Source organism: Neodiprion virginianus, chromosome 5 (assembly GCF_021901495.1).
Source record: "Neodiprion virginianus isolate iyNeoVirg1 chromosome 5, iyNeoVirg1.1, whole genome shotgun sequence".
In the NCBI taxonomy this organism is placed as follows: Eukaryota; Metazoa; Arthropoda; class Insecta; order Hymenoptera; family Diprionidae; genus Neodiprion; species Neodiprion virginianus.
The window spans coordinates 28,229,067-28,254,523 of record NC_060881.1 but is presented as its reverse complement, the minus strand read 5'-3'; the positions used below and the strand labels follow the sequence as shown (position 1 = coordinate 28,254,523).

At 44.0% G+C, this 25,457-nt stretch overlaps 2 protein-coding genes and 1 long non-coding RNA gene across 3 annotated transcripts; 1 reads left to right on the top strand and 2 right to left on the bottom strand.

Annotated features, from left to right (window-relative positions):
- Window positions 1–2,007: 2,007 nt before the first annotated feature.
- Window positions 2,008–3,948, top strand: LOC124304537 (uncharacterized). Its single transcript, XR_006908216.1, has 3 exons — window positions 2,008–2,239; window positions 2,601–3,071; window positions 3,609–3,948. It is a non-coding gene; the product is annotated as an uncharacterized LOC124304537 (long non-coding RNA).
- Window positions 3,949–5,983: 2,035 nt separating this feature from the next.
- LOC124305235 (forkhead box protein B1-like) lies at window positions 5,984–14,362 on the bottom strand. Its single transcript, XM_046764408.1, has 3 exons — window positions 13,044–14,362; window positions 8,551–9,134; window positions 5,984–8,111 (listed from the first exon to the last, which is right to left on the bottom strand). The coding sequence occupies exons 1-3, from the start codon at window positions 13,260–13,262 to the stop codon at window positions 7,622–7,624; spliced, it is 1,293 nt and encodes a 430-aa protein (XP_046620364.1). The 5' UTR covers window positions 13,263–14,362; the 3' UTR covers window positions 5,984–7,621.
- A 1,188-nt stretch (window positions 14,363–15,550) lies between these two features.
- On the bottom strand, window positions 15,551–24,303 carry LOC124305621 (uncharacterized). The gene is made up of 28 exons (XM_046765201.1): window positions 24,058–24,303; window positions 23,681–23,942; window positions 23,329–23,572; window positions 23,076–23,250; window positions 22,712–22,843; window positions 22,421–22,628; window positions 22,124–22,343; window positions 21,830–22,013; window positions 21,589–21,721; window positions 21,213–21,341; window positions 20,932–21,098; window positions 20,641–20,833; window positions 20,380–20,571; window positions 20,055–20,312; window positions 19,648–19,991; window positions 19,399–19,577; window positions 18,998–19,336; window positions 18,622–18,887; window positions 18,240–18,525; window positions 18,029–18,161; window positions 17,768–17,964; window positions 17,456–17,702; window positions 17,079–17,362; window positions 16,814–16,949; window positions 16,510–16,718; window positions 16,169–16,433; window positions 15,792–16,092; window positions 15,551–15,726 (listed from the first exon to the last, which is right to left on the bottom strand). Exons 1-28 carry the CDS (start codon window positions 24,301–24,303, stop codon window positions 15,551–15,553), a joined length of 6,105 nt encoding a protein of 2,034 aa, XP_046621157.1.
- Between the last annotated feature and the right edge of the window lie 1,154 nt (window positions 24,304–25,457).

Below are 25,457 nucleotides of genomic sequence, written 5' to 3'. Positions count from 1 at the left end.
TAAACAATTTAGGAACGCCTTTGGACCGCTCGAGCTGCGACGTCAAATATTCCCACACTTATTCTCTTTCCTATGACATCACACGTGTGTGTCTTTCTAATTCATTTATCGGTTTCGACACTTTGTTATCACGACTTTAATTTTTATCCATCGATTTCTGCTGGAACTGCTTCAATTATCTTCATCTATCGTGCAAATTGATGGATAATTTGTTTTCAACTCATTAATTGTATTATGAAGCTCACGGTGGAAATCTAAATGGATAAATCGCACAGATAAGATATCTATACGTGTCTGTTTTGCTACTCTACGTACCAAACAACTCGTTGGATAAACATTTAGATTTACAATTAGACGTCACTTGACTACATTGAATTAGCGGTATCGTCCCTTCTAATTCAGCCCAAGAATAGTGTAAATATCTGTAACGTGTTTTCTGATGTAATGGAAATATAAAAATTTTCCTCGGATGTGAAATTTAAAATAAAATGTCATCCAATTCATATGTAATTCAGCCCTGCAACCGAACGCTGGGTTCGAATCTGAAAAACTGTTTCCATTCAGCCAGAGTATAATATAGATCAACGTCGAATAGCAATAGCTAGAAATTTTGTAAAGTACTTAGCTCGTGAAAACAGTCATAGTCATGCAACGTCGGGTCTTAGTAAGAAATTTCATTCTTCGACTAAATTGGAATTGTGGGCGAAAATAATTGATTATCACATAGAGCGATGACCGCTACCGATTAGAAGAATATATTGGATTAACCTTACGAATCCCCGCGATTTGTGTTCACAGTGATTTCATAAGTTACACTACGCTCATAATGCGTAGTAAAGTATAAACTAACCAAAGTCTACTTTGTTTGCTATTAGTTTAATATTGATAATCTAAAAAATACAATGTACTCATACTTACGATTCACTGACCGAATATTATATACGTTGAAAAGAACGTCAAGAATAATTCGAGAAAATCAGTGCGAGAATCCGACGATGAAACTCCATCAGCACTGAGTTATCGTTACGACGATAACTGCTCCGAATACAAGTGAAGGTAGATTATTTCTTGTTGACGTAATGGGAATGAGAAAAATCTCGATCATATGGTAATGCCTGATCATTGGAAGTAAGTGACGCACGTCATCGACCGAGAGTGCATTATAAGCGGATGAGCAAGTTTCTGGGAGCAGTCTAATAACGTTATTCACAGTGAACAAGCTCCTCTGCTTCCCATGCACTGATCCGCCCTCCTCAGCTCTCCGCCATCTTGACTGCACGGCTTTTGCAATTTGCATCATACATTATGCGCCAATTCGGTACAAGCTGCGTTCTCCGACACGAATTTATACAACTTACGTTAGTTTTTCAGCTAAACAAGATTTCAATGTCAATTTATTGTTTTCCCACAAGCATCAAATTATCGCAATAGTTACGAGTAATCGCAATCAAAACGACAAGTAACAAATGCTAGATTACACTGGTCAACTGATGTCAAATTTTTATTTCATCCACGTAACTAATAAAAGAAAAAATAGTTTTATTGGACAAAGTTTGCTTTTGTAGGAACAGAACATTATTTCGGATTTTAAGAAAAATTAGCATTTACAATCCAGATAGATTTACATCTAGAACCCAGACTCAAAATTCGTGTTGACCGGTGTTATTTATAAGCGTAAAAAAGTCAAAAGCAAACTTTATGAGTAATAAATTAAGATTTTGCTTGTTATTCGAAGTATAGAATCAAAATATATTCATTCGAATATAAACTAAAAGAAAAATTTTTTTTTTTAGTGATCTGTGTTATCTGCCTAAAATTACGTACGAAACTCATTCTGGATTAGTACTCGGAACCGTATTTTTTGGTTGTGGCAAAACATGAATAAAACTTAAAGAGTTTAAGAGAAATGTCTCGGTGCAGGCAAAAGCTAAGATTAGCTTTTCGAATAACATTGTATACAAGTTATTCAAATTACCAGTATCGTTATTCCTTTTAGCTATACGTCATGGAATTCTTATTAGAAGAAAGAAAACGAACTACTTTCCTATACGACTAATTATTCGTTTTTTTCATTTCAGAGATAGTCTCTCGCTGATTCCGAGTCCCCGATTTGAAATTCGAAGACTATAGGATCTCGGAAATATGAGGAATCATCGTCAAGAATAACTGACAACGAGTGTCGACGGATGCAGGACCCGATTCATCCCGTTCCTGTAAAGGTACGGCTGTGTATAATACGGTAGGTATAATATTTTGATCGCATCTCAAGGAAAAACCAGCCGTGGGCCCCTTGTTTGCAGGTGTATAATGGTTATGCTTCGCACGGCATGTAAACTGGATTAGTGACGCTGCGGTGGACCCCACTTTGTAAGGTCTTGTCTTATACGCTCGCGGTAGAAAACCAACCGCCGCACAGTCACCGCATGACCGAATAAGTTGACGCTTACTTTCCCAAAGTTTTTCTTTTTCCCGCTCCCCCGAATGTTTTTTTTTTTTTTTTTTTTCTTCCGGGTACACGTGTCTTTCCCTCAGACCGGCGGGCAGACCGATACACCGTGCATGAGGCTTTCACCGAATCGTTACCGATATTTAATTTACAGACCGCAGAGTCATTCGGCTCTGCCGATAATTTACCCCCAGAGGCGGGTGATTTTAACAACGAAATTAGTCAGTCGACTATCGCTGCTGTCGTTATGTTGTGATAAAGGTAACGGACGAGTTATTCTTGAAATCGAACGACAGAGTTCGAGGAAAGTGTGAGTAATTCTCAGTCGAATAAGGAAGACCACCGCGGTAGTTTCGCTCCCACGCGCGAGGCGTCAGGGTATCCAACGGTGGATGCCATTCTTCCTCTTCTTTTTTACACCAAATTGACGTCGGCCAGCCTGGGATCTAAATGTACGAATGGATCACGGATCACGGGACAGACCCCGCCGATCCTCGAGGTTTCTACGGTTCGTCGCGCGTCGAATTGCCGACGCCGCAGCCAGCGACTAAAGCAGATCGGCTGAAACAAGGTGAAAAAAGCTTTGTGCCTGCCGTAGAAGACACAAATAAACTTCAAAATAAAGGTAAGTCTTCGTCATTTCGGGGTAAACGATCAACGATCAGTCGTTAAAGTCGTTGTCTCGACTATGTCCGTTATCTTGCTTCCTAAAACCATTGTACATATAATATCGGTCTCTAATTTTTAACTCCATGTAGAAAGAAACTCACCCTTAACGCACTCGCAAGAAGATAGATGACGTTACAAGCTTCGATGTACTCGAAATATAAGTCTGTAAACAAAAACTTTGCCTTCGATTTTCATGAATTCTCGTTTAATTCTCGCCAAACCTCCGGTTCCCTTTTCGTTGTCTTCTTGTACCTACAGCGATTATAATTATCATCACCCGCAAGAACTGTTGTACGGAAAATAAACGGTGAAACTTGCCACTCAACCCCAGCAAATAGGCAACCAAAGTCACGTCTTCTGTTTATACATATTGAAAGTGTAACTTCGGTTGCCTATCTGCTGGCGTTGAGTGACGAGTTTCACGAAAAAAAAAATCGGTACACGTACACCTACATGGATAAGCGAGATAATTTTCGCGTTATGTTTTTCCAAGCCGTTAAAAAGCCAAAGGGGGTGACGATGATCATGGCGAGCATATTCTGGGGTGGCAGAAAAGGGCGAATGGGAGACGCATTCATCGGGGTGAAACAGGATAGTCGTATCCGACTTTGTATAGGCGAGCCGGCGGTGCACCGTCCAGCAAAAACAGGGGTAGGCGGAGCTCTCTGACGAGCCGGTAACTGCCTGTGAATAATTTAATATTATATGTCTTTCGTCCCCTTTCATTCTTCGGTTGAAACCCCCGGATCTCCCAAGTCTGTTTCCATCCCCGATTCCGTCTAGCCGACCACGTTTTCACCGCAGCTTCGATTTGATTAGGTATGTAAAATAAAATCCCGCGTTTACGTCTCCCCCTCCCCTCCCATGCATTGAAGAATTTACCCTGAATCAAAACGAAATCTAAAACTGTAAAATCGTGAAATGAAAATGTAATGTGACAGCAACTCGTTACAGAACCGATCGAGTAATTGAACAGGAGAATTGAAGAAGGTTGTAACTGCCTCCAATAAAAAAATTTTTTTTTTATTTTGTGCATATTTAGATATCGCTTGAGTTTAAGAAAAAATTACACTTACAGTCTTTCTTAATTACCATCTTCAATTATTTGTCAATTTCTTACAGTTTCCAAGATCAAAAGCCCTTTGTTATTATGCCTGAAGAGACGGTTTTCGTCATGTTTCTAAACATAATTTGTCGAGATATATTTTTATTTTTTTTTTCACTTGTATGCCGGTATTTTTCATTTCACTAATTTTTTTTTTTTTTTTTTGTTTTTGCTCCGCTTATTAGGCGCGGTTGCGTTGTCGGGAGGTTACAAGGATCCGAAGATACCTAACCGTGAACGACGCACGGCAACGTCGTGGGCGTTTCAAGGGAGAGAGCGCGAGTTGTGCAGCACGCGGCCTGTTCTGTATTCTTAATTACTTTTTAATTACCGTTAACAGTGTAGAAGCATCGTACAGATCGGTTGTACAGGTATTATTCGAGGAAAATTAGGAGCTCCAGATCTTGGCTGCAAATCGGAATTAGACCGTGAACGATGGGGAGATTAATTGATATCGTTATATTATATACGCCCGCCACATCTCACCTCAGAGAATTACTAAAAAATATGCATTATGGACTAGATAAAAAATTAAACACGTCTAGTAAAACAGCGGTTTCAAAATATCACCGATCAACGTTACGACACACGTGTATATGCGAGTGAATTCCTAACTACTTCATGGTCCGTCGTCTGCTAAAATTTAATGCGTATGCGTTACTATACCAGAGCGTCTGTTTGCCAGGGGTACTAACCGTCATAAATTTAGTCGAAAGTTCCCCGCGATTTATCCAACCTGAAAAATCTTTACGATTGTCAATGGCAGTTGTGCTCAATTCATAAGTGTCGAAATTTTTTAAATCATAGACAGTTGGCCTCTTTGGCAAACAGTCAATGCTCTAGGATCCTATCGCGTGCGCGTTGAATTTTTGCAGACGACGGATCATGCGGTCGTTAGAAATTCACTCTGTATAAATACATACCTACCGTACGTATTACCTAAACACGGTGAAAAATAATCATCACGCTTAATCGCGTACAAGCTATGCTCGATTTGCCGGTGCTCTGGAGAATTAACCGCGATTATTCTCGCGGTCGCGTGGCGTCCAACCCTCATCTGCTCTTACACGAATATAATATACGTTGGATATTTCGCCTGTATAATATTATATAATTGCCGCGTGATGTTTCGCAATAAAATATACATTGTACGCTGGAAATAAAAGAAGTGAACAAAAAGCAACAAGTATAAGTCACGGCTTAATACCTACCTGTACTACGTGTAATACGTTCGCTGGGGAAAAATATCCCGACGCCCATTTTCCATATGCGGTGCTTATTAACAATCTAATTGTGCAGCATACCTATATATATATATATATATATATATGTATATATATATATGTACCATAATTTCTCAGACCGCATGCAACCCCGAAGGGGAATAATTGTTTCAGACGTTGAAGAAATTATTTTCTGGGTGCAAATCTTTCCCGTTATAATTTAATGGAAAAAACTAGAAATAGTACATGTTCCGCTATACAACTACCGGAATAATAATTTTTTTTTTTTCACTTCATATTCCTTATACATTTACTGCATGGTATCAGATATTGTACCGGAAAAATATTGGAAAGGATATATAAAAGGTATAATAATAGTTTCATCGAATCATGTTCAGTTGTATAATCAACGTTTAATGAAACAAACTTTATATAATATCATATACATATTTATATACATTTACATATTACAGTAAGAAAAGTAATAATAATAACAGCAACAACAATAATGTTAATGATAATGATGAAGATGAGAATAATAATCATTCACCCTTAATATTTATTTGTACAATTATGTTATGATTATTATCGGTATTATTAGTTTTATTATTATTATCATTATTCTTATTATTGTTATTATTATCATCGTCGTATACAGGTGAATGTAAACATGTATAATGCGATATATTACGGTTTTCGAACGGCCGCTGGGAAATGTGAGAAAATGTATGTATTTCTTCTATTCGTACAGTATGGTATATAATACAAATACACGAACGCTATGAGAATTTTCCTAAATTACAATTTGACTATAAATCACCGCTAGTTGTTTTAGTATTATCATTTTTTTTCTTTTTTCGTGTTTTCACGTAACGTAACGGAATACCCTAACACCATGGAGAGAGAAATGTATGATTTCATCCCGTTAAAAGTCAGGATTAACAATATTTTGAATCCGCAGGGTCTCCGGGTCATCGATTTGCCGGTAACGGTCGGGGCAAGGGGAGGGAGAAGAGGGCGACTTTCCTTGGTCGGCCCAGAATCGGGCCCTGTGATTGGCAGGTGCCGGTTTTAAAACGACTTTTCATTGGCCAACGCGAAATACGTGATACTTAGGCGAGGCGACGCGATCGTAAACCGCAACGACTAGACTCCAAGGGAACCCATCTGACCCATTCGCACGGTCTGCAGAAACCGGGCGGACGGAACGAGGGAGGTTCGAACTCTTCTCTCCCTCCTTTGTTTCTCCAGTTCCTCTCTCATTGCTGCGTTTCATTTTCGCGCGCTTCCTTTAATTTCCTCTACTTCTTTTCTTCCTCAGCGCGCGCGGTGCAACCTTCTATTGGCTGCCGGTGCGCTTTACTGCTAAGTAACGATAATTGATATCGCAGTGCGTTGCTGATATTCCTCAACTAACGCTCCGTAAAGTCTCTATGCCTTGTACCTGCTCCCGGCAAATTGGCACGCCGATTTTTAACCCGTTCCCATAGTCGTAAACTGGCCTGCAAGAATACCGCCGGGATTCACTACCTGGTATTAGATCCAAGTTCTCTTAAACCACCCAATCCTGATCCGCGTCACATGCCGCGGAGAGTCAATGTTCAAAGATTGCTCGTTATGAACTGGAGACGAGTTCTCGAAGGACCGAAACCAGGGCTCAACTTCCCTTGAAAGTATCTCTTAACGAGCCTTGACGAATGTTTAGAATTTCCCACAAACGCATCGGGAAGCTAAGAAGCCTGAGGAAACACGGAGCAGCACTCGCTCTGTAATCTGGAAGTATTTCTGCACGTGACTCAGTCTCACCGTCGAGTCCGAACAGCATCAACGACTGCAATTGCGCACATGACCCGGAGCGAAGAAAAATGGATAGGTACTATAAGCGCGTATCGCATTCTGAACAAGGACTGGGTTGGAACATCCGCCAGTGCGGAGAAATCGACCAGGAGTAAAGGAATTGGAGGAAAATAAAAGAACCGATGGTTTTCGAAAGTCCAACGGGCTTCCATTGTCTTCAAACGGAAGAATGTCTTCAAGTACCAAAATCGCTTAATGCATCGAGCAAAATACGGGACTACACTCGTAACCCTAATTGTGTCTGGTAACCATTTTCGCGTCTCCAACTTCGGTGTCTCGCCCAATTCATGTTACAAGTCCGCAACAAACGTAGTCATGCTACTACGTGGACGCCAAATCTCTGCAAGATTGACCCTGACTGTAACTGGAGGTCGTCGAGCTGTCCGGACCACGGGGTGGTTGGGGTAGGGCAAGAATGGTCGGGGATGTCGTGGGGGTCGGTGGGAGGCTGATGGGATGGGGCACCGATAGGCCGAGGGTAGTGTCAGGAATAGGAGCGGCAGGACCGAGTCCAAGCATAGCGGGAAATCCGGCAGCGTAAAGGCCGTAGAGGGACGCGGTGGACGCCGGAGTCGGTGCAGAGCTCGACGATGTCTTCCCGGGTCCCTGGAGTCCCGAATGAGAACCAAAGAGGTTCGCCGTGGCCAAAGCCGTGGCGTAAACGGCGGCTGCCTGGTGAAGGTGCAAAGGGTAGACACTGGGCGACGTCGTCATACCTGAGGTGTAGATGCTGGGTCCGCACCACGGCGGTAGAAGTCCGACCGACGTCGAGGTCGAGAGGAGCGGGTTCATGCTCGACAGTCCCGCTGTCCTGTTGAAAATCGTCAAGAATGAATTTAGGAAAGGAACGTCCGTGGACAAATTTTGATGGTCGTTAATCATAGGGATATGGGTTTCAGAACGTCGCTTCGTGCCTCGTGAGGTTTTTTGTCTTACTGAGAATTGAAGCAACTCTTCGAGAATCCCAAAACAACAGCACTTACGACTGCTTGATGGATGCGTTCGAGCATCCTCCGGTTAATCACCGGTAGTTATGATTAGGTTCGGAGGATAGAAACTGTTTGGATAAATCAACTGGTAATCACAGATTAACAACAATAAGTGCATCGTATATCGAACTGCGAATGGAGAGTACAACGCCAGTGCAGCAAGTGTGATACATGCTTCCCTAGTGAAATTTCATCTTTGATAGATCGTCGCGAGTACGGCGAGTGATTGATTGGCACGGTTACAACTATCGAATCCCATACCTGGAAGACCGACTCGCGGTTGAATCCGTCGAGGACTCGATGATGCTCTCGATGCTGAAAGATTTGTGGGCCGGATTGAGCGGCTTCGGTCGTTTAGGTAGAATCCTGGAGTCGGAATCAGTGCCGGGAAGAATAGTCGTGCCGGACTGGGCCAAGGTGCCAAACCCCTTGACGTTGTACCCGGTGGAGAACTCGCTCCTTGGAGGAGTGTGATACTCGGGTGGTAGGGAGATGGCTCGTTGGTCTCTAGCGACAGGATAAAGGGTGTGAAGACCCGCCAAGCTCGAGGTCGCCTGGAGGAAGTCGATCTGCCTCTGCGTCAGGCTGATTCCTTGGTGATGGTGGAATGATCCGGAATTGTTGTCCGAAATCGAAGGTCCGAAGCTCTCGGCCCCGCTGCAGTTGTTCGTCGCAGCCAACCTAGCCGCTGTTTCAGCCAACGCCTGGCTCTCGGCTTTCGCTGCCTTAGGGAGCTTAAACCGCTTCCGACGACGGAGGAACGAACCGTTCTCGAACATCGATAACGCCGCTGGATGGAGCGCCCAGTAGGCACCTTTGCCCGGGGTGTGAGGACCCCTGGGAACCTGGAAGACAAAAAGTGGGCGTCAGACACTCAGCCGGAAAGTGCGCTTCAAGTGGTTCGAGAAGAAAACGGAAACGGGAGTCCAGATGAAAAATGGCTGAACCCTTTGCTTCGAACGGCCAACAGCTAATCTGAATCCAACGAACGAAACGAGTATGGATGGACTTCCGGAGCTTGAATTTGTACGGACGTTGGCAACTCACTCTGCGAAATTGTTTACGAGGTAGAAGCGACGCCTGGGTCCGTATTACCGGCAAATGTGAATCAAACAAGTTTGACGGTACTAGCGTGATGATTGTTCGCCGTGGTACAAATTTGTTCATTAATCGATATTAGCGTCTGTATAGGTAGAAGCAACGTACGAAGGAGCGTGGGTCAGACCGGCTCAAAATCAGGTGCGCTTCTCGGGTATTTCTGACTGCTCGAGCAGCTCGTACGGAAGTTTAATCGATTCGCAATCAGAGAAGAAAGCCCCCGGGGCTGGTGAGACGAGCTGCTCGCTCAGCCCCTCACATCAAAGCAAAATGCGAGTGATCGAACTCGCGAGGCTTTCGACCGGCGACCGAAATGCCTATTGGCTAGAATCGAGAAATGGAGGAAAGGGGGAACGGCCGCAGATCCTTTGATCTACTCCCGTTTACAGTTATTTTACTGCCATAGACCGGTGCTTTTGTCCGATTGCACCCGATACACATTGTTAACAAAACGCCGGCGTCAGTCGCATTGTTCCCTCACGGAGTGCGTGTGCAAACTGAAATCAGCCTTTTGACGGCGAAATAACCCATGAAGAATTTATCCCCGCATGTTCCTTCCACGTCAATTCTCGTCTGCAGCGCCTGCAGCTCGTGAATTTAATCCTTTGTCCAGTCGCTACCTACTTTCACGAAATGTCAAATATTTATATTGATTCCTAATAGACCGTCTCACGATAATGCCTACAAAACACCCCACGCGCGGATATGCACTAAGAAAATCATCCCTGCAGACGTCGAAGTGAGTCATGACACTTGACGATTATTCATCAAGTTATCTCCTCTGATCTGCACGAATAATTGTTAAAAACTTGACGTAATTTCAATATGGTCGGCGAAAAAAATCGCGTTACATTATCAAAGGTGTTGAAATTGCTCCCGTTCTCTTGAATCGTGACTAAAAAAAAAAAAAAAACGGTGAAACTTGTAATTGCAGTTGACGGTGTGACCGCTTCACGTACGGATAAATCGCCTCTTGTAATTCAAAATAGGTAGATACGTTGACTTTTACATTAATTTCGGATGCCAAGGAAGGGTTTGCTTTTTGCTATATTCTCGCCGGGGACTTAGCGGTCGGATGAATGGCAGCGGTGATCGAAAAAAGAGAAAAAAAAAAAAAAGAAAGAAGAAGAAACAACAACAAAAGAAGACAGAGAAAACCTGTAGCAAAGATTCCAAGAATATTGTATACATATCGGTAAGTTTTTGTTACATTTGCGATCGGACGCGCTGTGTGGCGATTTACTTCTTTCTCAATCATTCGCTGCGATTGTATAACACTTTTCCAACGAACTTGCGGCTCTACTGTCACGACCAAAAAAGTAATTACAGTATACTATTATGCCGCAAACCGATCTCGATCGATGACCTGCGCGCGGACTCTCTGTATTTTAGTACCGATCGCAGAGTCTAAGTAGATACGAATATTTATGGCGACTGAACAGAAATTGCGGCTTTGCGAAAATGACACCAGATGCGATACCATTTCGGCATGTGATTCAACCAGCTAGTTGCAATCGTAAGTTTTCTTTTTAAAGAGAGAGAGAGAGTAAACGAAATGAAATGTGACTAGCTGTCGCTTGAATTACAGCCTACGATCAGAGCTTTCAGTGCTGCCTTGATCTAATACCTACTTATACGTGCTGGCATTTCGTCACAAGAAACGACGAGTGGTAATCCGATATCCTGGCGCGAACCATCCGCGTCACAATATATACATTCAAGCCTTTATCGAACACGACGTGAAGTGATTTAGATAGCTGCCGTAAGGCGAACGGCATTGTGACATCCACCGGCACAATCGCATCGTTGTGATCAAAGAAAAGTTTAATTATAAATGCATTCCTACTAGTATGCAACATGATACGCAATCTTAACACACGCTGTAGTCCAGCCTCGACGGCTGCACGAGCATTCAAATCTCCAGCCCTCCACACGACAGTTTCAAACAGCATTTAGTGTCTGAATTGCGACTGAATCAACGATCTTACTTCCAACTAATCATCGCGTAACATCTAACGCATTTTGAAACTACAGTGTTCCATGGTGGCCAGTATTTAAACGTCGCATTGTCTTCCCAAGTAGAAAATCGAATGAGATGAGAAAGAGATAAGATGAGGCGATAGGAGAATAACGTATAAACAATTATTCAATTTAGGATTAATGAGTGTAATTATGACCAGAGCGAGACCGTCTGTGCGTAGGGTACACAAGTTTAATGACGGCGGTAAGATTACGCCGAAATTGGTGTAGAAAATGATACGGTACCCGTGTAATCTCCACCCTGAATCCTGCGGAGCGCGAGCCAGGTTTTCCTAGGTGCTAATAGTCGGGGGTTCTGTGCGCAGTCTGAGCGGTTAAATTTTTAGAAAGAGGCGTATCGGAAGTCGCAGCTGCTCTCATTTGACACTTTCACACACGTTAGACGACCGGCCGATAGTCCCTGCACTCTACAGAGCGTGTAATAATGTAGATTCTCGAGTCTTTTTCCATGGGTCTCTACATACACCCAACGGATTCGAGGTCTAGCCGGGTCTAGGATGACGACAAATAGAACTACACGATAGATGGCCGCGGGATGATGATCGTCTACAGGTGGCTCACAGGTTGCAATAATGACAGGCCTCGAAGCCGCCTTCACACCGGGCCCTCGTCTTCACGGCGTTGGCTGGCTAATCTTTCGAATTTATACCTTGGTACGTTCTTTTATTTTATTTATTTGTTTTTTTTTTTATTTTTTTTATTTTTCTTCTGATCTGTGCTCATGCGTCCGATGCATTGGTATAAAACATGTTTTTCACCCTAGAGGTGTTTTCAGTCCATCCTCTCGATCGCGCTCTTCGATCTTATACATGTAAGATTTTTACTCTCAAGCTTTGGAGTGTCTGTGTGTTTTCATCGTTCCCGCATGGCAACTGGTACGGAAGAATTTTTAACATTCGTATAATATATATGCCCGAAGCTTTTTCTGCCGTCTACGGTGTAGCGTGACTGATTTTAAAAACAAACTATTGAAATGCTAGATTATTACGACTCCTAGCGTCATTTCGGTTTGCTACTGCAGGGCATGAAACAATCGTAGATCCATTGGTAGAGAATTGCTCAATTTCTGCTTTCATGCTTCGGGAGGGAATTAGTGTCGAGCATAGGAAGTGTTTTCTGGTATAATTACTGAACTCGCGGATCAGTCACCGTTGCCTGTTCCATCGGTTTTTGATAATGTTGTAGAAAGTTGAGAGAATGAATGGGGTACCATTTTGATAAACCGTGAATCATATTTCACTTCAAATACGACGTTCCGCTCTGTTTCCCGCACTTAAAATCGTAGGATTAAGAACGAGATAGTCCCGAAATCCTGCCTAAACGTCAATTTGATATTTAACCATCGCAAAGTGGTATCGGACCTACGTGATCCTTCTCCGTCGGGCGACGACGTCGTATCCTGCGGAGATAATTACATCGGAAAAAAACATTGTACACAGCGTCCGATCGCGGCGCAGTAGACAAAGTGACACAGGCACCTGTAAATAACGATCGGTATACGACCGCGTTCCCGAACTTATCATGCTTGCTTCTCGAGCCGAGAGGAAGAAAAATGGTGCGCCATCACGGCCGAGGAAATCGTCGGGAATCGTCATCAGCAACCGTAAACGTCTTACCTTGATGAAGCAATCGTTGAACGATAGATTGTGCCTCAGAGAATTCTGCCACCGTCTCGTGTCCCGGCGGTAGTACGGAAATCGGTCAGCAATAAACCTGTATATCTCAGCGAGTGGTAGCATCTTTTCACGGGATGACCATATCGCCATTGCCGTAAGCGAGATGTAGGAGTAGGGGGGCTTCTGTTCGCCGTATGACTCGCGCGATGGTCTTGGCATTTTATCTTCGGCTACGCCCGCTGATGCCGATATTCCTCCGCCACCGCGCCGATGACGATATTCCGAATCGATGTGTACGATCTACCAGCTCGTTCCGGCCGCCGCGATCGGTCGCCTCATCTTATGACGGTGAAATTTGACTCCGGGTTTCGCTTCGTCTTTAGGTTATTGCGCGGGGTTCCTGCACGCCGAGGTCTGCAGGACGACCTGTTCTTTTGCGAAGTAATCGGGCAGAGACACTTTGAAACAACGTGCGAAGTGTTACATGGTGGTGATTGAACGACCGACGCCTTTTGATGAGAGACTTCCTTTCTTGTTTCCTCGCCTTTTCACGTCTTCGACGGGTTGTAACTGTGGCTAAACCTGGCCAAGTCACGACCTGGATTCATTCGACTCGCACTGAGTAAAAACCGCGCGCTGCACCGTCACAACCGAACTGACGATACTCGACGGCCAACTTTAACGATTTTTATATTCTTTAACCCCGGGGGTTTAATTACCCGTTCACATGCAACCTGCACGTACGTTACACTGGCGGTTGGTCTGACCCCAAGTGAAATTGTCACTCGAAAGAAACGCTCGATAGCTTTCGGCGAGCATTAAAATATCCCATGTACTCGGTGCTCGAACAGTGGTGAAAAATTGGAAAATTTCAACGTTCAAACGATCTTCTTTATGCTGTAAAAACACCACGAATGTTATGTTTTTCGTAAAAGCACGAGACGATCCGCTGTCGCGTTTGTATCCTTCACCTTAAACAAAGGACGAAGAACTGCACGTAATCACACTGCCGCACTCGGCTGCTGTCTCTTACGAGTTATAAAATCGCGTGGGTACGAAGAGAACAAGGCCGGGACGCCTTTCTACGCGTGGGATAATAATCGGCTTGCAACGCGGTGAGAGCGAGTCTGAAAAACGTGTCCGACGGGATACTCGCTGAGAAATATACAAGGTACAACAGTGTCCGTTGATTATTTTCGCGCAGATATCGCGAATCAATTAAATTACCGCAAGGGGGTCGCGTGCCCCGCGAAAATCGTATCGGGGAGTTTCGTCTCTCGGCGCACTCCGCACTTCGAGCTTATGGCACGCGGGCGAAGTTAAGGCCGGCTTGCGACTGCGACTGTCTATGTGCCCCACCGTGGGGTACGCCCCCCGTTCTCCGGGAGGCGGCATTATGCCCTCGGACCGCGCGCTGCAACGGAAATACGACCTTGATACGCCTCAGCGGAGCCACGCCCCCGATCCAGGGGCGGATGTCGGGGGGGAATGTCGCCCCGGGAGCGAAGGAGGACTCTGGAAAACGAGGAGAGGATGCGAACCACGGCAACCGGCGGGCCGCAATAAAGGCTCGACTGACTGATGAGGATTTTGGAATTTCTACAATTTTAGTGAGACCAATACGCGCGAGGCGATATCGATCCTGGACCCGGAAATTCTCGGCGCCCAGTCGATCCTGGGTCTTGAGGCGTGGCTAAGGGGGTTACCGCCATGGGGCGGAACGGGGCGGTCGCAGCCTCCATTTTGTTTTTTACCTTTTTCACAAAGAACGAGCAGACACGCCGCGCGCGGTATCGATCAATCCACTAATTTGACGGTTCACCGTGCGCCGCACGCCGCTTGCCTTTCCATACATAATGGCTCGCTGATGGGCATTGTCCGTCCGTCGGTTCGTATGTCGGCCTCGAGAGTTCTTCGGTTTATTATTAGACGCTGCGGGTGATTACCGAACGGTGAGACGGAGGGGTAAGGGCAGAGGATGAGAAGAGGAGAAAAACCGATCCCCGATCCCTCGCAGTACGCTCTGCACGGTTATCTTCCGTTCTGCAAATGCTCGAACACCTTGGGTATACCCACGATTTCATCGGACGTCTACACGCGAAATTCTCGCGGAATGCGTTAGCGGTTGAGGATTCAATTCGCAATCGCGAATACTTTTATTGGTCGGTTACAGTTCATTTGATACACGTAAAACTGGCGGAACACACTCCGGCCTTCGGGCTAATGCGCTATTTCTAATTACGAGATAACGGTTATTCACCTATGACTAACTCAATTACCGCACCTCCTGCACATACGGTCGTGAGAAGTTTTTGCACCCCTCCCCGATCCAGTAGTAAGAAAATAAGACATGGATGTAAGTTCTAGTACATGTAATAGTTGCACTAAGCAGCCGATGCTGCGGCAGGAACTACTTAATGGTAATCACCTCCGACTGCGGAATGGAACTACGTAGTTTTGCGTATGAATTATCCGGGTAATTACATTCAGGTGGATATTTTACGAACTCAACTCCTTATCGGACCTGCCTGCGCCTTCAATTCACTCGCTATTTCGTAAAGGTGATCTCGGGAGGCAGGAAAATGCTGCAGCAAGTAGAACCACTTCTTTCCATTCAACTTCAGTATTTTACACGTTCCAAACGCCCGGTGCGTCATTCTGTGTGGATATCGTGGGAACAAACCTGCAACAGGACGATAGTTATAATTAAATCATTACGAGGTCGCGTTATCGTTATCGATGTGATACCGGATAATACTCCGAACGAATCTCCTTCTTCGAAAATCTCTGTTCTGTCTTCCTTCGCGTTTTTGTTGGAATCGTGTTGTATCGTTAGTACTTTTCCGCTGTCGATGAAGTACATGGTACCGTTTACGTCGCCCGCGTTGACAATCAGATCGTCAGCGAAAAAGTTTAACAGGATGAAATGGTCAGCGACTTGACGCAAGAAATCCTCGTGACACCCAGAGAATATCTGGTGGTTCTCCAAATGGTGAATGAAGAGAGCATTTTTGATCTCTCTTCGCAAATAACGAGGAGCCTCCAACACCTTGAATGTAATTGAATGTGAGTGTTGCAATCTCGGAAACGAGTATTCTGATCACGTGGTCTGAATGTTTGGGTACCAGATGAGGGACTTGTCGACCCCTGTTGAAATCCCACAAGTTGCACCCGTAGGTCCACATGTTCTGACGCAGTACGTAAGTCAGATCGCACGTTTCCATGTAAATTTTAAAGCGCTTAATTATTCGCTCATACGTTATCATCACGTAGTGACTGACATTTATCATCGCGCACATGTCACCAACGATCAAAGCGAACATAACGAACATTATGATCTCTAGCATCAGGATGTAGCAGGTGTAGTACCAGGAACTGGCTATTGGCAACCTGGAAGATATCAGAGCAAGCAGTTTGACACAAAGCAGAACTCTCGCTGTTATACTGGTCATATTTTTCTACGTACCGCCGTGTCGTGGACCCTCCATACAAAGCAGATACGTGAAACACGTTGCTAAAGTACACAGTTCGACGAGTCGAGTCGTCCAAGTCGTAGATATCTTCCTTGATGGTCATAAAGGCCAGGATACATGACGCAAGATGTACAGTGAAGAGGAGTATCGCGATCAGGTAAGTTAACCGCATGTTGAAGATGTTTATGTTCAGCCTTTGGCACTGAACGTTGAAGAAATCGACAACTACTGCCTGAGTTCGAAATTAGCGGACGTAAACTTCTTATTCTTGAAGCGTTACTTTCCAAAAGTACTCACCAGTCTGAGAATTCGATTGACACGCAAGGTCGCGTACAGTCTTTGCATTGTTCTATCCCGAAAAGTAAACGATATCACTTCGATAGGAACGACTGATGCCAGATGAGCGTAAAAACCCATCGGAGATTTAACGAACCTTGACAGAATTACATAGTTTACGCTATGATATGGTACCCATTTTAAAATTACACGGTGTTTCATTGCTGTTGAAACATTGTTACTTTGGCGATAATTTCTCGCTGGTCCTTTACTAGGATAAACTCACCTCATCCATATACGTCTTTTGTCTCTGACAACGTTACCAGATTTATCCTCAAAAGCGCTGTTGGCCTTGATGTACATCGTAACGAGGAACAAGAAATCAGTAAAGTACTGGAAACTAATCCAGTATATGTTGAATTCACCGTAAGCAATTTGATAGATGATCGCGCATGGGCTCAAGTAATAGGAAAAAAACAATACGTTTCGATCCCAGAGGACTATTGGTAGCCAATTTGGATCGACGACTCTCATGCTCAAAAAACGAAGAAATCCAAATAGCCTCGTGCCCTGCGGAAGAGAAGCAAGGCAGCAAGGAAAAAGGTAGGACATAACAATAAGGAAGCCCGCTAGCTGCACAGTTTCACGGAAGGTGCAACAAACCTTGTAAAATTGTTCGTCGGTTGATGAATCCCCGGTTGTAACGACGACCACCTGGTCGTCAAAGTTGGCCGAAATGTAGTCGGTATTGAGTTCCATGGCATTCATGAAAATATGCTTAGCCTTACGGTGAATGGTCAAGGCGCGATAAAATTCATCGGCGTCAAAAATTAGTGCTTCCATATGGGCCGTGACGACGATACTTACAGGCATTCGTACGGTGGTCGACCCGATCAAGTTCCCATAAACACTAAATTACCTATCATTATCTTCAGAAGTAAATTACAAGCACGCGTCTATACAGTGTCATTATACCTGCCTGGTCCCAGTGTCGTTACGTAGGATCCATCCGGGGCTACGACTTCGGCGCTGCCTGTGTGAATAACGCAGACAAGATCGACGACGTCGTTGTAGTGCACAATGACCGAACCGTTCGGATAAAACCAGACTCCTCTAAGGTGCATCAGGAGGTATCGATAGAAGGTTTCGCTCGCGTCAGCCAATCCGGGACACTGAAGACCACAAGATCATCCGTAGCTAGACGACACGTGATTTCTAATCCATTATAAAATGTACCTTTGACAAGCATTCGCTGTACAAAGCGCAGAGTACGTCCTCTCGAAGGGCGGGATGGAAGGCGCCAAAGAGCCGATCGACGGACTGGCCTCGTTTGTGCCTCCAAGCGAGCTCGAAGTAGGAAATGACTTCGCTGTAAGAATCGGAACGCGATCGAGACTATACATGCATTTTGCCATAGTTGCGACGAGTCCCAGAAACCTAGACGTACTCGTGTAGTTCAGGGCCGATCTTTTTGTTGTTCATGAAGTTGACCAACGTTGTCATCCGGTCTTGGTAGGCCGTCAACTCGACGTCTCGTATTGCCGAATCAGCCATTACCTGGCCCATCAGAAGCAGGAGAACCGTGAACGTTACTGCTGACATTATGTAAAACACGTTCATCATCGACGGTGTCTTGATCTGTAACTCTTCGACGCCGACGCGCGTCAGCGTACTAACAGCAATGTATAATGATCTTCGGTAAACTATCCAATCGGTGAGCTTGTATTTGGTACCTTTGTAGTCAAATCGCAGAAATTACTGATCTTACTACCGCCATGAAGTCGCAGCAGCTTTATAGATTATTTTGGAAAATTTTGGGTTTCACTAACTCGCTTCAATAAAGCTGTGCCACTGTGGGCACCGAAGACCTGCCTTAAACTCCGCAGTGTCCTCGTATTTTGCATCAAAGATACAGCTGGTGTAGAGGACTACGCAAGCGAAAATGTGCGCAATCAGGAGAAGAATGGGTAAGAACTTCCCATACTTTATGACCTTGGACCACGAATCTGTTTCCTGGAGATAGTTTACAGCTCCAATGACACGGTGAAGTTGGAGAACTCTCGTCAGGTAGAAGAAAAATAGATCCTTGGAGGAGCTGGCGGACATTTTAGAGTCAGAATATATATAGAAGCGATACTGGAAACGTCGAATTTTGTGGAGTGAAAATTCAATCGTGTGACATTTTCCAGTCGTCCACTAACTTACATCATCTTCCGCAGGATCAGCTGCTCGAACGGAAGTAGGCCGAGGAGGTCGACGAACATCGATGTCGTCATGTACTGCGAAGCAGTGGACAGTGGATGCGTGACCAATAACCCTTTTTCGTTGAAGTACCCTACGTGCATTCTGACATAGATATCCAAGAGGGCAGCGATATTTAAAAAGGTGATTACCCGGGTGATGAATGTTCTTGAATCACTAGCCTGGACGATAATTCGCATGGTATACAAAATTGTGGTCATAATAGCGCAAATGCACCTCTGAGCCTCGTAGTATTTCAGAAACCTTCCGTCCGGACGAATAGTCAGACGTAGGAGACACCACCTGGTAAGAAAGTGTCCGATAAGTCATTTGCATCTCGAATCACAGATCCTCGAATCCCTCACTTGAGGAATTTGAAGTTTTTTAGCCGCTCAAATGGCTCGCTGATCACATAGTATTCAGGATCTTCTTTATTTATGGTGTACACGAAGAAAGTGAAGGATGGAATTGGCGGGCGCACCGTATGGAGCACCTCGACGAATTCCGGTTGCTCCTTGGCCTGCTCTCGCAGTTCCAGAACTTGCTATTTGACCAAAATGTCAATGATAACTGTTCAACGAGTACGAAAACGTTTTTAATCAATCCGCACTCACCTCCATTCGATGAAATTCTGCCAGTAGCTGGTCGAACTCGAACTTCTCTTCGGGAAAGTTGCTGTATACACGGAGAAAATCGTTTCGGCTTATCGTGAGGAACGACACGTAAGTGGAGGTGACCACCGTATGGACAACCGGGAGCTGCAGAGACATTTCAAGAACGTATATAGACGTCCCAGGGCCAACCTTGCGATGGGGGATGGACGGTTCCATGTGAATCATCTCACAGTAGCCCTTTTCGATTATATACATCTCCGTGCAATGCCGCCCACCGTAGGAAAGAAGTTCCCTCGGAGGAAGAACAGTGATCGAAGCAATGGAGCAGATATCCCGGATGAATCCTGCCTCAGAAAAACGAGTACCAGTCGCTTTCGCGTTCATGAAATTGCAGATATTCTTCATACCTTGATCCATCTCCGTGAAGAGAGGCACGTTACTTATCAGACGGTTGAATCTCTCGTATTTCCAATTCGCAGACATCTCTGGTGACAGTGTGCTTAGCACATCTTCGTTGGTCACCACTCTGTAGCCCCTGTCGTATCGCATTTCTGTCTCAAGATACGAGTCGACTCGTTTCTTCAAGGCCTCTGGTACCGTGGTCTTGTTTAAATGATAGTGAATAGCCTGACTAAGATGGTAATGGCGGGCATATATAACCTGCCCTGTGGACAAATTGAACAGCTTTACCAGTTACCGGATTGCTTCTACTAAGGTTTAATTTGACCTTACCTAGAATACGGACAGACGTTAATGATGCCATGTAAAATATGTACAATAAGGCGCCGAATATCATCAGGATCACCCAGAATGCACATTCCATCGAGGACCCTGGCCTGGCTATAGGCGTTCCAATACCGAGCACTATCTGAAGGACGACCAATAACGAGTAACTGAACACTTTGTGAGTCAGCTGCTCATGACCTGTCAAAAATCGAGCTCAATCGGATAAACATTCATCTGCTCTGCAAGTATACAGCAGATCCGACTCACCGGCTAGAGCGGTCGAAATCCACGACGTCGGAGGGCAAGAATCGACTCCGAGTCTGGCGGGGCAAGTTGAGAACAAGAGCATGCCGGTAAAGAAGAAACTGATCAGAATAACGTAGAGGCTGTATTTCACCATTCGAAGAACGACCAGTGATATCTTGTGAGAGTTCTCTATCCTCGTAAACATGATCTCTAACTGTAACTCGACATGAAAGCATTACTGTTACCGGTAATTGAAAAAACAGCAGGTTTCTTACGCTGTTTTAGTTTTTCTGTTCAAACCATACTTCGTACCTTGTATAATTTCAGCATTCGAAGCAGTTTCAACAATCCCAAGAAACTGTATTCAACAGGCATGGCACTCACCAGAACCGTCCAAGGTACGGCGGCAACAAGATCAAACCAAAAAGTCCAGTCGTGGAGACGAATCTTAAGGATCTGTGACACCTTGATAATGGTAACTACGAATAATAATCATTATTTTAAATTAAGCGAGGCGCCTTTGCAGACTCATTCTTGTTCAGTAATTCATAGACCATCTAGAAACTTGAATTGCGAAAGAGGTACATACGTACTCCGATCGTTCTTCTGTATGGCGGTGCAAAGAACGACCCACAAGTCGGCTGTCAGTACAAGACCGATAAAAATGGTCCAAGCGTGAACGACGTCCGTCTCAAACTCTTGAAAAGCTATACTTACCGTAACTGTACATGAAAATTATTAACTGAGCTATTGCTACACTCTACACTCATGTCATCAACTTTTTTTCTCATACAGCTCCTAATGCTGTATAAAAGTTGCAGCAACTTAATTTTGCTAGCTTTACAATACTTTAAATACACCGTGCAATGTTCTCGCAATATTGTAAACGGTGATGCAGTATAGGTAAAAATACTGTACAAATGCTTCTGCAATACTGCGTACTATCTGAGCTACTTTGCTCGAACTCACGTGTATAAGATAACGTTATTGTAGAGATTAAAACGATCGTATCCCACAGCTGAAGCACCGGAGAGCCAGGCTTCAATATCCATGGGCACTTTGAAGATTGCAAAAACACGGCATCCGAGGTCAGAGCTATGTTCTAGAAGTTAATAAGGAAAGAAGATCAATGTTTCATTTTTCATTCAATGAATATTCGGGCTTCCTTTGTATTGCGCCAGCCTTCGAAGCGAAGCTAAACGAATCGTACATCGGACAGCACGAGTGTATCCAGGTACATGAAGGTGTACCGAATATCCGTAGAGGCATAGACCTGCTCCATAAGATTTGCTCGTTTCTTCATTTCTTTGATGCCTCCATCGACTCGTTGCGCACCCTGAAGAGCGCTGAGGCTTGTTTTGAGCCAAGCAACGTCGGTGTTACGATTATTTTGTCTGGAATAAAATGTGGAATTGGAGATAAAGTTCAAGCGAAATAGAGAGAGCGCGATTTGGATTCCGTTAGGGGTATTCAATGCAATAATTAATGTAGCGGCCGTACTAACATGACATTTTGGTTTTTCTGCAAATAAACACCAAGTTCCGTCATAAACTTTGCACCTTTTAGACGCGTATCGATCACCGATGTAATCTCACTCCACATTTCTGGATAGCTAGGAATTATTATCCTAGCAAATTTGTTACGCTCGAGAACGTTCAGTTCGCAAGGGGTGCAGGCTAGGACGCTAACGCCACTCCTGTAGCTTGCTAGGAGTGCGATTTCACCTGTGCGGTTCGGAATTGTTAGTGAAACCTTGACTCGATAGAACGAAGAGAATTGAAAAGGGAGAAAACCTACATACCGAAAATCGTCCCACCGGAAAATGAAAGGATTGGAGTCTCATTGTCCTCTTCTGAGAGTACGTGGACACTTCCACTCACGATGTAAATAAGCCGATCCTTGATATCGAACTTTCTGAAGATATAGTCACCCGGTGAGACGAATTTCCGCTCGCACAACAACGACACGTTCCTGAGGAATGGCACCGGCATGTGGCGAAACAGCTTAGACTATTTTCAGCACATACAATAGTAAGCTTTCATTTCTAATTATGACTTGTCATTTTGTTATTTTAACTGATTGAGATACTGACGTGTTTGAAGGTAGCCCACGACAGCTCCAGACTGCATTCAGCCTTGAATATCAATGGATACATGATGAAATCGCTGATCCGGAATTTCTGACCACCCTCTGTTTCCCAAAACGAATCATAGTACTTGTGGATCTGATGACGCGTCTGAATCGTTACTGCGGACTTAAAACGTCAACCTTAAACTTTAACGCGCCTTACTCAACGGCACCGAAACACTCCAACGTATATTAAGCTGCCTATTACATGGCGGCCACGTTCCTTGTCAATAAATATAATCCGTTTTTTTTATTTTTAAGCTACCGTTGATATCCTTTATCTAACCATATAAAAAAAATTAATTCCGTTCAGTGAAATCTACTAATACCGTCATGAGCTCGTCCAAAATCGATCTCTTCAGCGTGAAAATACTCTTGGCGTAGTCTCTCCGTTGAATGATATCGACCATATAGGCGAGCAGGAGTGAACGAATACCAAGAGCGCCGATCATTGCAAAGACAGCAAAAAGCACATGATCGGTCGAGACGGGCAGTTCTATGGTCCTGAAGTAAATTCAAATTATGATATGTCTGTTCTCAGGTTAATACTGCAAATATAAAGTACAAAATGCAACGACTTGCCCGTGCGAAGATACGTGACCGATGATCACGTAGAACGATATCCAAAACCAGTCGTTGGACCTGTAATTGTTCGGCTCCAAACGATCAACTACATTCTGCAACCACCCGTATTCTTCCTTTTCAATGTCAATCCGCCACTTGAACATTATCACAACAGCGAGCATCGAAATTACCAGCAAAATGGTTAGGACTTGCACCAAATGGATCTGAATGGAAACCCAAGTGATACCATTCGTGGATTTTCCTAAAAATAGTTTTAGAATCTTTTACTGAAGATTCCTGCCTAGCATACCCTCTAAAAGATAATGCTCGGCAAGTAATGAACACAGTTTAGAGGTTGGCCAATGTATACCGAAAAACAAATAAAGACGGTATATTCGTATCAAATGGTTGAGGGACCACAAGTGGAAGACTCCGGGATTTGTGAGCGCCAAGTCTGAGCCATACCAAAGGAATGCGTCGACGGGTATTAAAGATACGACGTCTAGTAGTAGCCCGAGTCTTTTTCGTGGCTGGATTCCTGATACAACAGATATCGAGGTCCAAGTCCTGTACGACAACGCCAAGAGGAAGTCGGCACAGTACAAAGCCTCCATCATCATCACATAAGGTTGCTTAAATGCGTGAGAACACGATGTGAGACATGTTGCTATTAGAAGCAGAACCGATTTTCTGAATAAAGCTGCTGAAAGAGACTAAGAGAGCCGGATTGAAATGAAACATGCGAACCAAGGGTGTACTCCTGGGCTCCATTGTGATATCCAGCAGAAATCCTCTGAAGGTTACGCAGTACAATATGATTTGAAACTCCGCCACTATCGTCACGAGGATAACTGCGACCCAGACTGGTTCCGCATGTAACATAATCACAGTGCGCAAAGGCCTTTCATTATCCGCAAGATGATCCGCGATCTCGATTTCTGGTTCGGTATTTTTAGACGTAATAAAATTGGTAGAATCCGATCGATGGGTCATTTTCTCAATACTATGCCTCGCGATTTTCTTTGACGACATTCTGATTCAATTCGAACTCCAAGTTTTTGTATCACATTTTACTTTGTACAAGCGACACGTTTACCGTTTTCAAAATCAGGTTATGATAGCGCAGGAATCTCGAAATGAATAAGATTGTTGAAAATAAATCTGACGATCCAGACAAGTGGAAGAACGGGATTTTGTTGTTCGGTGTGACCAATTTGTTTTGCAAAAATATGATCTCTTTGTGCTGGAATGTCAAAATCTATCAAGATATATGACGCGAATTTATACGTCAAAACAATCGCAGCATTGTATTTTCCTCGTATTTTCTCAGCTGTTGATCGTGCGTTGGTCGCGAAGTATTTTTCCTGAAAATCGATTCTGAGACGGTAATTTTTCGAGTTCTAAATACCGCGAAAACAGTGAGACAAACCCCTTTGGATTTTTTCAGTCCATTTTCCGCAGGTTTTGAGAAACGCTGTAATCGATTCATCCATAACCTATATCGACGTAATTTTTCGAGGGTAATCCATTGCGCACAGTCTTGACACGCTGCGAACAACGAATCACAACTCACGGCTGAAAAACAACAAGTTTGCACTGGGTTTTCGAAGGGGTGTGAGAAAATCACGAATTCAGAGGTACAAAGGTTCAGTTCGAGTTTATTCAATATGCCTTAATTGAAATACAAATAAAGTGGTGCCGGTACATACTACCTTGCCAAATTTCCGAATGGAGTGATTAAAATATGTTATATATAGTAAAACATTATACTGATAGTAATATATTACACATAATATTATGATGATATAACCTAGAAACTGATGTACTTAGTTGAATATGTCCAATAGTATTGCATTTCGTAACATGAAAAAAATGCAATACATTGAACGAACATTACATGATAAGTTTAACTACTATATGTATATGGGGTGAAACTGCAATATGCATTGCAGACAGGAGAAAATGTACAATGTTGACTGACAAAGTAATTATTGTAGTGAGTAAGCGCAGTTTCGGTTCGGAACTGCGTGAACGTGCAATGCACCTCTGCAAAATACTAGATGTATGTAATAATATTGTATTGATAGTATTTTATGTGACCTCGAATAAAAATACTAATACCTAAATGCATTTCTCCATATTTTCTT